Genomic DNA, 15,174 nt, shown 5'->3' with positions numbered 1-15,174 from the left:
GAATAAAAAACAAGCATATGCTTTCAATGGAGGGTGGGTTTCTGTTTTTGTTTTACTGTGTTCATTGCTCTCCTCCTGAGGATGGTTTGGTGTCTTTGTGGCCCAAGACTTCCTTCACAGTAAGTTGCCTTCGAGGAGACTGTTCAATAGTTTCAAACATGGCACTGTGGTTGATCAGTGCAGTTGGGGATGGATCCATATAAGGAACTGCTTTGGTTTCAGATCTTTCCTTTCTGCAGGTGCTGTCCAAAGTATAATTGGTTCCTATACATGATAGTATAACATTTAATTTGTGAGTAGTTAGACAAAGGCAAAATAATCAAACAAGGTATGAAACAGGGAACCGAGTGGTTGGGGGGGGGTTCTTTTGAAATCCCTCTCTTCTGTTAAGGCAATTGGCTACAACTTATGGGGGTTTTGGGCTCATGATTTGACTCAATATATATTTCTACTTAATGCAAATTATTTTATAAAATGTATACACCACTTGATTATAAAAATAAAAAACCCCTCAAAAGTGCTTTTCATCTCCACACAAACAAACAAACAAACAGCTAACAGCAAAGGACAAACCAGAAATCCCCAAGTATGTTAGTATCTGTGATACCATTAGCAGAAAAATCAATCTCAGTACAGCTGTTCACCTCAACCAGTATGATAATGCCAGATAGTTTTGGGCACTCTTCTACCTTCCACTTTGAAGCTCATTCAAAGGAAATGTTGTGTACCGTGGCTGTTATGATGAGAGCTGGGGTGGCTTCTCTTCCAGTATTTCCAACAAGGCCTCCTGATTTCTTGCAGCTTGGACTTTTCAAAAAGACTAGAATCCGTGTTCACTGCATGATCTACCATTGTAGTCTTGGTCAAACCTGTTTCTGTGCCACTTCTGGAACTGGAGGAGCATGAAGAAGAAGAGCTGGACACTACAGTGGCTGGTTCTTCCTTTGGAGGCGCTTCCACTGCCAGTAGTGGTTTGCTGCTGAACTCTTCTTCTTCTTCAACATTTCTCTGGGATGGTTCAGTTAAAGAGGGTGGCCACCAGCAGCCACTGTATTTAGGGCAGCAGCAGGAAGCGTACTGTGAATTTCCAAAGAATGAGCATGTGTGCTGAAGGCACCTGGAGCAAGGGAAGATGAAAGGGCAACATGGCCTCTGGAGCTGGCAGAGGCCACCTACAGCACATCCATGCATGGACCTTGATATAGCCCTACATGAGCCACTGTAGTGACCGGGTCTTTGGAGTTGCCCTTCAGATGCTTTCCTGCTGGTAAGGGGCATATGGATCATCTCCACAATCCTCTCCCACTGCACTGGGGAAATCCACAGGGCTACACCCAATGGGACTTTGGCTTTCTTGCCATTCCAGAAACTGACTATAATTTCTTCATCTTCTTTCCCTGTTTTGAAGAGAAAAATACAAACTGGGAAAAGCCATCACTCCCCTCAATGTATTTATTAAATTTCTATCCTAATTTTAAGGAAGGGACTGGGAATGTGATGGTTTTTATTGTATGTTTCTATATGTGATCTTTTGCATGTATATATCTTAATGCTTAATTGTATAAATAAAACATATTTTTTTAAAAAAAATCTATTCTGCCCTTCTTCCCAAAGGAGCAAATGCTAGTAATAGTTTGTCAGTTTAAATCAATCTGATGTGATCTTTATATTCCAGTCTAGAAAGTATGCATAATAACTAAATACCTGTTTGAGGGTTTTTGTTTTGTTTTTTTAAAAAATCACCAGAGCTTTGACATAAGCAGTGTTTTTCCACCATATGCATAATTTGATAGTAAATGAAATACGAGGAGTAAATGAAAACCACAGGAGCACACTGCGCTTCCTATGTTCAGGGCTATATTATACTATACACATACACACAAAAAGCTAGCTCAGCTACTGGCTCATGTTAAAAAAATAAACAAACTGGGTTTTACCTCTCAAGGGATCCCTGGTTTCCATGCCTTGGATGGTAGTGCCAGGGCCATATCTTTTTTGCTGTGGCTCCCAGGGTGCCAGCACTTTATCACCTGGCAGTATGGAATGCCTCATTCCATTCACACACTCAAACATGTCACTGCTGGCTGTTTCTTGCACGCATGTTGTGTCCTCGCTCAGTCCAAATGACTTGGCAAACTGTACAAGAAAGGTTCTTTTCTCGCCCTGGTGCCAGAAAGAAGATGGAGAATTAAAATGAAAAACTAACAAGCTTTAGTCATGAAATAATCAGCAGTCACATATATGATGCTTAAGAAACGAAGGGCAGGAAATGCAGGATTCTGGCCATGTTAGTACGATGGCATGGAAGACCTCTGAATGAGACCTTAGGCAGCTACTGCTAGCCAAAAGTAAAGATTATTGGGCTAAATGAACAATAGTCTAATCTGGTATAAGGCAGCTTCCTGTGTTCCAACCGTTAGTAACAACCTTAGGAATTGCAAAACGCATGTGGGGTTCACCTGCCTACAATGATTCCCATATTAATTTCAAGAGAGGAGCATTGCAGTAGGCTATGAGCATAGCCAAGGGGGTACAGGGAGGGGCAGCTCCCCCCCCCCCCAGTAATCAATAAAAAATACATAGCTAACTGAGGTTCTCCATCCTAACAAAAATCCTGGCTACGCCCATGCAGTGGGCACATCTGTATGTGTTGGGTTGGCCGTATTTCCTATGTTACAGAGAGCAGTCCTCTAATTGAAGGACTTATCAAAGGACAAGCGGACTCTACTTAAAAGTGTCCTTTGGTCTAAGTTTGGTTTAAAAATTAACCATTAGAAGGAAGAACTGGAGCCTTGAAGTTGGCCATCAACAGATAGGACCTGGACAGAAGACTGAGCTGGCACGTAGATCACTGTCTCCCCCACTATGCTGAGATATATAGAATTTATTTTTACATTACAGTGGTATCTTGGGTTAAGAACTTAATTCATTCTGGAGGTCCGTTCTTAACCTGAAACTGTTCTTAACCTGAAGCACCACTTTAGCTAATGGGATCTCCCGCTGCCGCCACACAGCCACCGCCCGATTTCTGTTCTCATCCTGAAGCAAAGTTCTTAACCCGAGGTACTATTTCTGGGTTAGCGGAGTCTGTAACCTGAAGCGTATGTAACCTGAGGTACCACTGTACATTCATCTGATGGCATTCGGTTAATGAGTGCAATCTGTGGAAGCCTGCACAATGACTTAGATTTGTACAATGGGCCTTTCCCTCATCTCTTCCGCCTGTGCTCCCCAAATTGACTTGGGGGGGGGGTTGGGAGTACCCCAGAATAGCATGAGGAGGAGAGGGGGATTGTTATGTCTGGCAAGCTTGCCCTGATAGTATTATCAACATAGTATAATGTTGAATTCTTCCCAGTATTTCCTCATCTGCACCTATATGTATGAATAAGCATGTGCAATTTTTATGCTAATCACATTTTGTCCTTTAAAAAAAAATCAATTCCTCTTTTTTTAGCAATGCATAAGTGGCCACCATGTTGTGTAATGAATGGAATCAAACACTACAAAACAAAAATATATTATTGCCAGTCACTCCCACTACATGCTGAATACCAGACATTTCAAATTTGTCAGTCTTCCGAAAACTTTGATAAACAGCCTTGCCTTTTTCTTACACTTCAAAAACAGCACAACATTTTTTTTAAGTTTCAAATACTAACAGCTAATGAATTGAAGGTTGTTTTCCCTGTGTACAGAGGACAAAAAGTGTCAAGTTTATATATATTAACATGCTAAGACATTTCCAGCAAGTATAATGTCTATTAGTTTACTCATAACAAACTATGGGATATTGTCCCCAAACAGCATAAATCTCCAGATAACACCTGGCAGGGAGGTTAAAAAAACACACACAAGAAAACCTGTGTCAACAAGCTGGACAGAGACTTGGGTCACAGCCACACCACACATTTCAAGCACATAGCTTCCCCTAAACTAAGAATTTTGGCAACGGTAGTTTGTTAAGGATGCTGGGAATTGTAGGTATGAGAGGGGTAAACTATATTTCCCAGGATTCTTTGAGGGAACAGCATGTACTGTAAATGTATGGTGTAGTTGTGACCTTGGCAGCAGTTGTAATTTCTGAAGGTCTCATGCAAGATGGACCTCAGACAAGTCAAATGAAATCTAGAAATTTCTGAAAATATGGGGAAAGTGGTTGTCAAATGTGGCTGAAAGCTTGGTGGTAATGTGACACAATTTTCAAATACAGATTGTAGCAACTCTGTGCAATAAATGCTAGAGAGTGGTCCTCATGATCCATCAGAATCCCCAATTATTCAGCAGGTAAAAGGAGGGGAGGATGCCACTTAATGAGCAGGATGTCTAATATTAAAGAGTTTTTTTCTCCATCAAAACAAGGCAGACACCAGCTTCCATTGAATGCAGCAGTTGTGATGGACATACGCCACTTGCCCAGAATCTGACACCTTTAGCAGAATCCATAAAGATTGTGGGGTGAATTATTAATGTCTCATCTATACATGCCAGAAAAAATATAATATAGCAACTTGCCTCTATAATAGCTTTTATTATTGTGCCAGGATAATAATAACCATCAGTTTCTCTTCTTGCCAAAACAGGAATGCCAACAGTGTCCAAGGATCTCTCCAAGTTTTTTACTGCCTCACATGCTCTAAGAGGAGGAAAATGGAGGCAGTGGCCGAAATGTAAACACCTTCAAATAACAGAGAAAGTGTTAATGCTCGTTTTATCTATACATGACAAGAAAAGCTACTTCATCTACAACAGCTAGAACCTTGATGCAAATGCAAAAGTTTTACCTCAGGAGTATTATTTTTCCGTACCCCTGTTTCGGCATCAACAATACCCCTCACCCCACTTGAAAAATCCAAATATGTATCTACAATGCAACATCTATAATTGAACACTGGAATGGAATTTGCATATGAGAGCTGGCATTTCAAAATGGAGCTCTTGCTTGAACTCTTCAACTTCAGTCTGCCCATCCCCATACACCCTTTTTATTACCTTGTGGTGTTGAGCGATCCAACAACACAGGCAGGATGTGCTGAAATGGCACCAGTGCAGGTGGAACTGGGATGAGCTGTGAAGCTGCTATGCACAGGTTTAGCTTGTGCTAGCATTGCACAGCAATGACTGTAGTACGGCAAAGAGAACCAGGTGCAGCCATCCATTCCTTTCGAAGTATTTCCCTACCAAAAAAAAAAGTAACCACCCCATAAGGCACGTTAAGTATTCTGAAGGAGGAAAACAAGTCACCATGACATAACAGTAATTCCTGCCACTGCTCAAGCTCATTTTCCTGAATGTTATCTGCAACAGTTATGAATCAGGCCCTAACGTCTTACATTGAATGGGAATAGATTTGAAAGTACTAACTACTGATAAGGAATTAAATTCTTTATCTGGACCAACTTTTTACAAAAGCACAATTGTGAGGAACGGCTGAGTTGTGCTCGGGATTTGAAGGTGATGAGCAAAACTGACATTGCTATAGGACTAGCAACACTGTCCAAAATAATAGCATCATCATCAACAACAACGATAACTTGATAATCCCTATTTGGTGTCTACATTTGTATGGTCTTACATTTTAAAGAGCCCCATCTCCATTTCCTAGCCGCCATCCCGCAGAACAATATCACTGTTTGTCAGTTGCAATACTGTGCTCTTTTTTAAGGATTTAGGATTCCCCGCTAAATACACCATTTAAGATTATGTTTGAATGTGCGATTCCTGGAATCGCAAGGGAGAAGAAGGGAAGAAGGTTTTTGTTCTGTGAACCACCCGGAGACCTCCAGGTATAGGGCGGTATATGAATTCAATAATTCTTAATAATAAATCTCTGTGATTATTAATTAATTTCAAGTGCAAGAAAATGTGTGGAAAATGCCCACCACTTCAGTATATATAAAGCTGCAATTGTAGACACACTCACCTGGCAATATATCCCAGTGGGACTTGCTTCTGAGTAGACATGCATTGGTTTGTATTGTGAATCTTTGATGAAATACAGCAACTTTTTATGTAATACAGGAAAAAAAACAATGTAGCGTGTAAGTAGTAACTACACATCACACAGTTTGGACCAAGCAACAACAACAACAATGGCTGTGCGTTTTTGCATAGGTCTCTGTGTGTAAATAAATTCTCTGAGTTTGGTGGAGAAGTTTAAATATTTTTGTCCAGAACAGCACTATGTATGATTTTTGATGATGTTGCCAAAATCAGTGGAGTTGGGGTGGGGCAGAGGGAGGGAGATGTGCTTGGGAGCCAGATCAGGTCTCCAGAATGGGGGTTAGCCACCTAACACAGGGGTTCTACTCAAGATGATCCTCACCAATCTACATTGCTGGTGGGATAATTGGGTTATTGGTGTAGGTAGGATTTTGCAATCTGCATTGTCAGTTTGCCGTTGTCAGTTGCAATGTGCCTGTTTTTCCAGAAACATTTCCCACATCTCTGCATATCACATTAGAGGTTGGTATGGGAATTAGACAAATCAAATCTATTAGTAAGGCAATCAAATACAGGTTATAGCCAAGAGAGACACTCACCCTGCTTCCCTTTGTGCACTCCATAACCTAACCAGAAACATAGGAAACTGCTTATATAGGTTGTGCTCCCAAAGTACCTCATGATTCAGAAAGCACCACAGGTAATGCTTCCATAGTTGAAATTGGTTTAGAAAAAGTCGTTCCATTTAAATCATGCAAGATTATGGTGCGGAAATATTTTGATCTGTTCTGTGTTCTCTTGTGCTTCATAATCACTGCCTTCTTGCAACAAGGGAATGATCATACAGAGAAATGGCATGTGAAGAGAGAACTTACTCTGCAGCTGTCAAGGTAAGATTTGCAACGTGACAGTAAATGCCAGGCATTTATCAGGCAGGCTGGCAAAAAGATTTTGTAGTGCTTCAGAGATTGATACAATCTGACTTGATTATGGGTGTCAGCATTAAAAAGGAGATTGGTGTTTTTGAGAGTGCTCATCGTGTGCTTATTATTTTGTTGGTTAACTGTTTTAGCATTTCCCAGGAGTAAAAACAAAAACAAAAGAGGTTTGAGGGCTGGGAGACAGGGCTCACCTCTAACAGAAGTACTTCCTTGAGAAAATTTGTAGGAACTGTGCAATCATTAAGACATCAAATCATCTGGAAACTGTATACTGCTGACATGCTAATCCAAGCATAATCAAGACCTATATTATCTGTGCCTCATTTCTATTTTATTCTAACTAGGCCTGTCAACCAAATAAATAAAATTTACTCCTGCTTTCTTGCTATTAATTGATTACAGTATATTATATTTAAATCAATTAGCATATTCCAAAAGTTATAGCATACAATCTTTGTACATACTGAAGGAAGTGTGAGGTAGTTTTTTCTTATTTCTTTATTACCTGCCCTTCATCCTAAGCTCACAAGGTGCATAGCAGCAGTAAAACACAAAACTATTTAAAACAACTTACAACAATAAACAATTTGTTTACCGGTATTCAAGTGTAAGGCTGCTATCTTATGCACACATACCTGTTATATTGAATTCGATAGAACTTACTAAGTTACCATCCATTGTAAATAAAGATTATTTTTAATGCTTCTCTATCACAGTAACACAAATAGCACCAAATATATACCCAAATCTACCAAGTAAAGTGAAGCCATCTACCAACTAAATCAGCAAGGGGGAGGCAAACCTAAAACTCTTCAGTTCATTGATTTGCTAAAATAGTAATTAGAACTCACCAGATGCTTTCAGTACTAAATGCTGGGATGTTTCAATTGGCTTGACTTCAACAATACTGCACCTCTCTGCTGAGGAGGAGTGTTATTGGTGGCTGTTTCTGTTTCTAAGCATGTTGCTATAGAGCCACTGCAAACAGGAACTTGTGTCAGATAGTACAGAATGTATGAAACACACACACACATTCATAGTGTGTGAATATCAGCTGTGAATGTTTTCTCAGGTACATCTTATTTCTAAACTCAGTGGCACTAAATACTGAAGAAAGAAAAATGACAAGGGTACAGTGAAGATTGTCCAGAGAATGCTCAAGTCTAATGAAAAGAAATAAAGAAAAAAAACAAATGCTCGAAGTCACAGTGCACTCTGCACTACAGAGCCTTTCCTCAATAAAAATATTTCTTTATTATTTCACAAGATTTCTATACCATTTGATTGTAATAAAACATAAGAGTGGTTTACATTAAACACACACACATTAAAATATATAATTAAAATCATTATCTATTAAATGTAACTTACTGATAAAGATAAAAACTATTCAGCTAGCTGCAACCACAGTCCACTTTGAGCAGCATCTCATTTCTACCCTGTAGAAATTTATTCAAATGTGACAAATAACTTTATAAACATGTATTTGGTTGAAATAACTATTTTAATAGTTGTTTTAACTGTTGTGTTTTAATGGGTTTGTTTTAGTGCACAGTTCAATTGTAGCTGTTTATTTTAATATTTTTGATGGAATTTTTTTATTGTACATTTATATTTTTTGTAATTGGTTTTGCACCTATGAATTGCCGCTTTGGCAGTTAAGCATGATATATATTAATAAATATTACTACTAATAAAGCCATGTGGAAAGAGGAGAGTATAAGAAGATTCAAGCTTTTTCTATATTATTAGGGAGGGTGTTCCTCCCCAGTGGTACCGGTAAGTGTCAGTATCAGCTGTTCCGATTACCAGTTGAAGGACCATTGAAGAAGCATCCTTCTTGGAATGTCTTTGTCTGTAATGTTTATGATGCTCAAATCCTCAAGTAAATGGAACAGTACAATAAAATTGAGAGAACCTAAGGTATGTTTGTTAGTTTCTTTGTATTATTGAAATAGAGGGAGTAACAGGAGGTATAGACACTCCTTCTGCTTCATTTATTCCACTCACTGTTTATGTTGTGATGTTTCTCTCACTGTGTGTCCGTATAATACAACAAACTTGTTATAAGATATTGTTTGATCATAGAACAAGGCTTTATTTAGATTCTGAGAAACAAACTATCCAGATAAAATTAACTCAATATTAGCATTTCCAAAGTTAGTGTGTTTTTACAATACTGTCTTTTTTGTTGCTGTTACAGTCAAGTGGTTTCCAGTTTATACATTCTGTGCAAACAGAATTTATACAGAAACTTTATACATTTTATTAATTTATAGAGAAACTTAAATTATATTAATTTTTAGAAATAAATGTTAGCAAAGATAGTGAGGTTACTGTTCTCAGAAAGGAGCAGAATCTTTTTTTTAATATATAACCTAAAGCATTCAGCTTGAGTTGACACATTGGCGTTCCCCCCACCCCCTTATAATCAAAATTAACCACGTATTACTGATCCCTCATATCAATCTGTCAAAATGATTCCAGCCATTTCAATCATTTGAAACACATTTTATCAAGATTCATGTCATCACAGTCACAAGCCCTGAAATTACCACATTGTATAGCAAGTTAGTCTTACAAGCATCTTTGAACAGGCAGGAGGTCTTTGGAGTTTCCAGAGACGACTTTATTTGCTCTTGAACAGACTATGAAGTCCTTGGAACGTGATCGCTTTGAGAGCTATCTTTGGGTGCCTGGTGAGCTTCCCTGCTATTCTCCTCTGAATCATTGTACAGCACAGATTGGAGATACCTGATGTATTTAATCGCAGCTCGGAGTGTTTCTACTTTGCTGAGTCGTTTCTCTAGGTATTCGGCAGGTAGGTGATGTCTGAGTTTGGCATAGCCTTCGTTGACACACTTAACTCTCTGCCTTTCCCTTTCATTCCTTTTTCTGATGAATGCTGGGCCGCAAGAATACTCGCATCTGCCAAAATTCCCACAGGGACCTTGAAATGGGAACGCATAAGGATCGCTGTAGAAATTCTCAGCAGTCAGCTGCTCTGGTGTGAAAGGAAGCAGAGGCAAATCTTCGGGGCCAGTGAATTGGTTTGGGATCTCTGGGTAGAAATGGAGTGCAGCATAAAGGTCCCTGCAGCCAAGTCTAGACATCTGTCCAGCGTGGGAGTCGCTTAAGATTGGCAATCTGTCCATGGCATCCCAAAAGCTTCCCAAGCTGTGGTGTCTCAGGTATAGAGCTAGAAATGGAGAACTTTGTATCAGCTTTAGTGATTCATACATTGCAATAGGCTAGGTGTGATTGTCAGTATTTTTAGTGCACTTCTGATATTATGCAAATATGTGGGAGACTGCAATGATGTTGTACTGACCTATTTAAATACAATGTTCCATATGCAAAGGAGACATTGTAAATAAATCAATATAAGCATAGATACTTGCAACTAGATAAATCTCTTTTGCTTCACAGTTGAGGATGTGAAATCATATGGCAGATCTTCCTGGGCAAAAACACATGCCGTTGTTGTCAGAATGACGGGTACATGAACTTCTCCATTATTCCTGGTATCCACTCTTTTTCTCTGCAGTGTGTGCCTCGCTATTCCTATCACTTATGCTGATTATTAGCCCAGGGAAAGAGGGATGTTGTCTGTGGAAAAGCTTGCAATGTGCTTAACTCTCTCACTGAAATTAGTGAGGCCTACATGTATTCACCTTGAGCAAATTGTGCCCCATATCTTTTAACAGGCACTCTCCTTTTCAGGTTGTGCCTAATATCAGAATTCAAAATTCGCCAACTCCTCCATCCAAAACAATGTTGTATCTATTATTCTGTAAGATAGCAACTTAACAACTTCATACAGCAAATAATGTGAAAGATAACGGTAAATTAATGTTTCTCATCCTCCCTTAAAATACATTATTTATTCTTATAAGCAATAGTCAATAGCGTAAGAAGTTGTTTTCTTCCATTTATCAGGGATTACTGGATCAGCTTGCTAGCAAATATTAAAGTATTACTCTAAAAGCAATTAAATAACATGCCCGCAGTCAATATATGTGGTTAGGATTTAATGGGAAGCTGCTTAGAGAGCAATGAATCTCCTGTAATGTCTCCACCAACTGACCTTCAGAACATGTAAGGGAGGAAATTGGCTCTCCCCGTGCCTCACAATCACATTTGTCAGTTCCCACCAGCCTACTCCAGCATAGAGGATTCCACAACACACACATGTACAGAAGAACATCCCCACCCCCTTTGCAAACAAATTGGGTCTACAGCCTGTAATATAGAGCAAGGAAGATTTAACAGAATTATAGAATCATAGAATTGTAGAGTTGGAGGGTCATCTAGTCCAACTTCCTCCAACGCAGGAATCTCAACATGTCTGGTCCCTCATCGGTGCCCCATCCAATTTGAAACCATACCAGACGCTGCTTAGCTTTGCAAATGTGCTAGGAGTTTTATATTGCTAAACAGCAATCAAGGAAACATATTTATTGAACATGCATTGTAAAAGCTGAGTCAGTAAATGGTCTATAATAAAAATGCCAAGTAATTTTTGCATTTTAACATTTGGAAAGATTACTGAATTCACCAAACATTTAACTTAAATTAGAAACCTCAGTTAACTGAATTATTTACTAAGAAGTAAAGTGTCATTAATTCAAATAATTTGCTTTATTCTTTCTGAAATTTGCCTCAGTGCCTGAGACAAAACAAAAGATCATAAAACAAAGCTAAGTTTTTCATTCCTAGACTTGCTTATGATGAAATGGAAAAGAATCCCCAGAAACGACAAGGAAAAATCTAAAATATTAGACAGGGACTGAACTTCAAAACACCACACTAAAATAATGTATGTTAATAAGTTGATTCTTATAGCACTTTCCCCTATAAATCTATTCTATAAACTAGAGCTCACAAAGTATATATCATGTGCATCATTTAAATTTAGCAATCTGGATTAACATTAACAAAAACCATGTAACATTTTGCTATTAGCCTCTATTTTCCTTACATTCCTTACCTGAGTTCCACAGTTCTTGTGCCTGTTGGACTGAGTCAAAAGACAGATCTAAATTTATAGTCGATTGACAATATGCAAAGTAGCTTACAGTTAGATCTGCTCTTTTCTGGTTTAGCTTCTTCCACCCACACTGCAGCTATAAAGGCAACAAATATTAGAATTATGGGATAGAAAGTGTAACGTATTAGATAGTTTTTATGGTTTCAGACAGAAGCATATTTATACACTACCAATACGTTAATTGTTGTAAACATTTACTATTTTTTTAATCAAATAAATGTTCATATTTACACTGTAGAATAATTTGCTAGATCTTGAGTACTTTCCCCACATATTTCTTCAGGTGTGTTAAACACACAAATCAAATCTCAACAAATTTATTTCAGACTATCTTTATAGTTACAATGAATGCCTGTGAATGTGGATATTTACAAACCAATTTTAGAAGGCCACTGGGAAATCGTAAAATGCTGACATTTCTTAGTAAAAGTCAAAGCCAGTTCACTGTCTAGTCATCAGCAATTTCATAGAATCATAGAGTCATCTAGCCCAACCCCCTGAAATGCAGGGATCTAAACTAAAGCATCCCTGACAGATGGCCATCCAACCTCTGCTTAAAAACTTCCAGTGAAAGAGAGCCCATCACCTTCCAAGGGAGTCTGCTGCATTGTCAAACAGATCTTACTATCAGAAACTCCTTCCCGATGTTTAGCTGGAATCTCATTTCTTGTAACTTGAAGCCATTGGTTTGGATCCTACCCTCTGGAGCAGGAGAAAACAAGCTTGCTCCATTCTCCTTGTGAAAGCCCTTTAGATATTTGAAGATGGCTATTACCGGTAAATCTCCTCTTTTCCAGGCTAAACATACCCAACTCACTCAACCATTCTTCATAAAGCTTGGTTTCCAGACCCTTGCTCATCTTGGTTGCCCTCCTCTGCACACGTTCCAGCTTGTCAACATCCTTCTTAAATTGTGACTCCCAGAACTGGACACAGTACTCAAGGTGGGGTCTGACCAAGGCAGAATAGAACAGTACTATTACTTCCCTTGATCAAGACACTATACTTCTGTTGATGCAGCTCAATATAGCATTAACTTTTTTTGCTGCTGCATCACACTGTTGACTCATGTTAAATTTGTGGTCTACTAAAGCCCCTAGAGAATTTTCACATGTACTACTGACAACCCAGGTGTTCCCCATCCTATATTTGTGCATCTGGTTCTTCCTGCCTAAATGCAGAACCATACATTTGTGCCTACTGAAATTCATTTTGTTAGTTTGAGCCCAGTTCTCCACTCTTTTATGGTCATCTTGAATCCCGACTCAGTCTTCTTCAGATTTGGTGATTCCAAGCACTCATTTTAAATGCAATTTGTTTAGCAACTTAACGGAGCAGAAAAGAGCATACTGTGAAATGGTACCCCCCAAAAAATCTGCCCCTTCTCTGCTCTCAAGTCCCCTCTTCCACTGACAGATGATGACTAGAGCAGTAGTTGAGGAGAACTTATGATAAATCTGACCAAAAACAGGTAGTTTATATTAAAATCTACTCTGTTGGCTTATTTTCCCATCATAGTTATATCAGTACCATGTAAATCAATGTTCCACTTTGTGAGAGGTTATTTGGTTTTTGTTTACAACTTTGCCCTCACGGTGGGGCAGGGAGTTCTTGGTGGTCCATCCTTGTGAGCTTATTCATGCTTTCATCACAGATGAAGCTCCCCATAATCCCACCTTACTTGGAATCCAGGTTAACATACACACAGACACCTGCTTCACACTCTCACCTAGGAGCAAGCCCACCCACAACCAGTCACCACCCATGGGGGAGTGTCCTTGCCCTCATCACCCTCTGAAAGGAAGAAGCCACCCAAATAAATGACTCACCTTTGGTGTCACCTTGACCGAGTCCAGCCCCCCAGTTTCAGCTCACCTCCAATAGCAGCCTCCACATAGGCAGGCTTCCCCTCTGGAAACCAGAGATAGAGAAACCGGCCACAGCTGTGTCAAAATTCTTACTCTACATGAGCAGGGCTGGCCGGCCAAACATTCAGACTCCTCCAAAGGGCTGCTGTTCTGCAGGTACAGCAGAAAAGGGTTGGGGAGGCTAAGATGGGATCCACCTCCCAGCCAGCAGTAGCCCAACTACTGCTACCTGCAGGCCACCTGCTCACTTGACCTATATCCATCCTGACTGGCAAGGTTTGACCACATGGGTAGAGAAAGTTATGATTCCTTGCTGGACCTTTTGGAGTACAACCAACTGCATCCCTGAGGCAACCATAATGGAACTTATGAGCAAGTGGGCAGGCAGTGGTGGTGATAGCAGCCAATACTGCAGGAATACAGCAGGTGAGAGGCAGACTGGCCACCTATAGTAGAGTAGGCGGCAGCTGCGAGGCCAACTGGCTTGTAAACAGTATGGTGGGTGATGCATCAACCACCCTTGTGTGATCTGCTGTCCAGGCAAGTATCTCACCATGCCTCATTATACACCTGGCCCTGTATGCCTTGGGCACATCGAGGCTGGACTACGATAACATAATCTGCATACATCAACTCTGAAAATGTTTTGGAAACTACAGGAGCATGATGCTCCAGCCAGACTTCTTTCACAGGCCTATTATATGAAGCATATTTCTCCCAGTTTTTTTGGAGTTCAAAATACTGGTCCACACCTTTAAATATATTGGGCCTAAACTATATACGGCTTTGAAGGTCTGCCATTTCCCATGCAAAGTGGCTACCTATTGTGTTACTGGCACTGTGGCCAGTATTTTATTTAGTTGGGCCTTTGGCACTGAGGAATTCATGTTGCCCTATTTTGCCTTACTGCGGTACTACAGTCAGTTATATTCTGCTGCATTATGTTTTCAGTAATTGTAATGGGACGATTTAGTTTGCGTTCATTGTTGTAAGCTGCTTTGAGGGCTTTCAGGCAGAAAAGCAGTCTAAAAATAGTGCTGCTTTTTAGGGAGCACCAGAAGCTACAAACTGAAAGGTGGCAAAAGTACAACTGCACAAATGCAAATTTGATCACAGCTTAGGTTTTTGGGAGAAAACTTGTTTTTGCCAAGTATGTTTAGGCCCAAGAGAATTAAGGTTACAATTCTATGGCCGCTTATCTGAGAGAAGGCCTCACTGAACTCAGCAAGGCTTAATTCTGAGCAGACGTCTATAGAATTGCAACTGAATCTAGGTTATATTCCGCAGACTCCTTGAAATCAATGGAATTAAGTCCAATGACATCAATGGGTTTACTTACATTAAAGACGAACATTGAATATCTCCCTTAGTT

General features: G+C 39.6%; 2 protein-coding genes across 2 annotated transcripts; both read right to left on the bottom strand.

Annotated features, from left to right (window-relative positions):
* Positions 1 to 51: 51 nt before the first annotated feature.
* C1H11orf16 (chromosome 1 C11orf16 homolog) lies at positions 52 to 4,822 on the bottom strand. The gene is made up of 5 exons (XM_033169417.1): positions 4,785 to 4,822; positions 4,516 to 4,678; positions 1,938 to 2,163; positions 729 to 1,397; positions 52 to 264 (listed from the first exon to the last, which is right to left on the bottom strand). The coding sequence occupies exons 1-5, from the start codon at positions 4,820 to 4,822 to the stop codon at positions 62 to 64; spliced, it is 1,299 nt and encodes a 432-aa protein (XP_033025308.1). The 3' UTR covers positions 52 to 61.
* A 4,170-nt stretch (positions 4,823 to 8,992) lies between these two features.
* ASCL3 (achaete-scute family bHLH transcription factor 3) lies at positions 8,993 to 14,365 on the bottom strand. The gene is made up of 4 exons (XM_033168267.1): positions 14,356 to 14,365; positions 13,764 to 13,804; positions 11,875 to 12,010; positions 8,993 to 10,083 (listed from the first exon to the last, which is right to left on the bottom strand). The coding sequence occupies exons 1-4, from the start codon at positions 14,363 to 14,365 to the stop codon at positions 9,533 to 9,535; spliced, it is 738 nt and encodes a 245-aa protein (XP_033024158.1). The 3' UTR covers positions 8,993 to 9,532.
* Between the last annotated feature and the right edge of the window lie 809 nt (positions 14,366 to 15,174).

This window comes from Lacerta agilis, chromosome 1 (assembly GCF_009819535.1).
Source record: "Lacerta agilis isolate rLacAgi1 chromosome 1, rLacAgi1.pri, whole genome shotgun sequence".
Classification (NCBI taxonomy): Eukaryota; Metazoa; Chordata; class Lepidosauria; order Squamata; family Lacertidae; genus Lacerta; species Lacerta agilis.
The sequence above is the reverse complement of the archived record's forward strand: the minus strand, read 5'-3'. Positions and strand labels throughout refer to the sequence as shown.

Excerpts from the sequence above, each read along its gene's own strand:
- C1H11orf16 (XM_033169417.1), bottom strand. The coding sequence starts at position 4,822 with ATGCCGAAACAGGGGTACGGAAAAATAATACTCCTGAG. Across the intron at positions 4,679-4,784 it reads GGAAAAATAATACTCCTGAG|GTGTTTACATTTCGGCCACT; the intron begins GTAAAACTTTTG and ends TGTTATTTGAAG. Across the intron at positions 2,164-4,515 it reads TAATAAAAGCTATTATAGAG|GGCGAGAAAAGAACCTTTCT; the intron begins GCAAGTTGCTAT and ends TTCTGGCACCAG.
- ASCL3 (XM_033168267.1), bottom strand. Across the intron at positions 12,011-13,763 it reads CGGTCAAGGTGACACCAAAG|CTGCAGTGTGGGTGGAAGAA; the intron begins GTGAGTCATTTA and ends TTGCCTTTATAG. Across the intron at positions 10,084-11,874 it reads ACAAGAACTGTGGAACTCAG|CTCTATACCTGAGACACCAC; the intron begins GTAAGGAATGTA and ends CTCCATTTCTAG.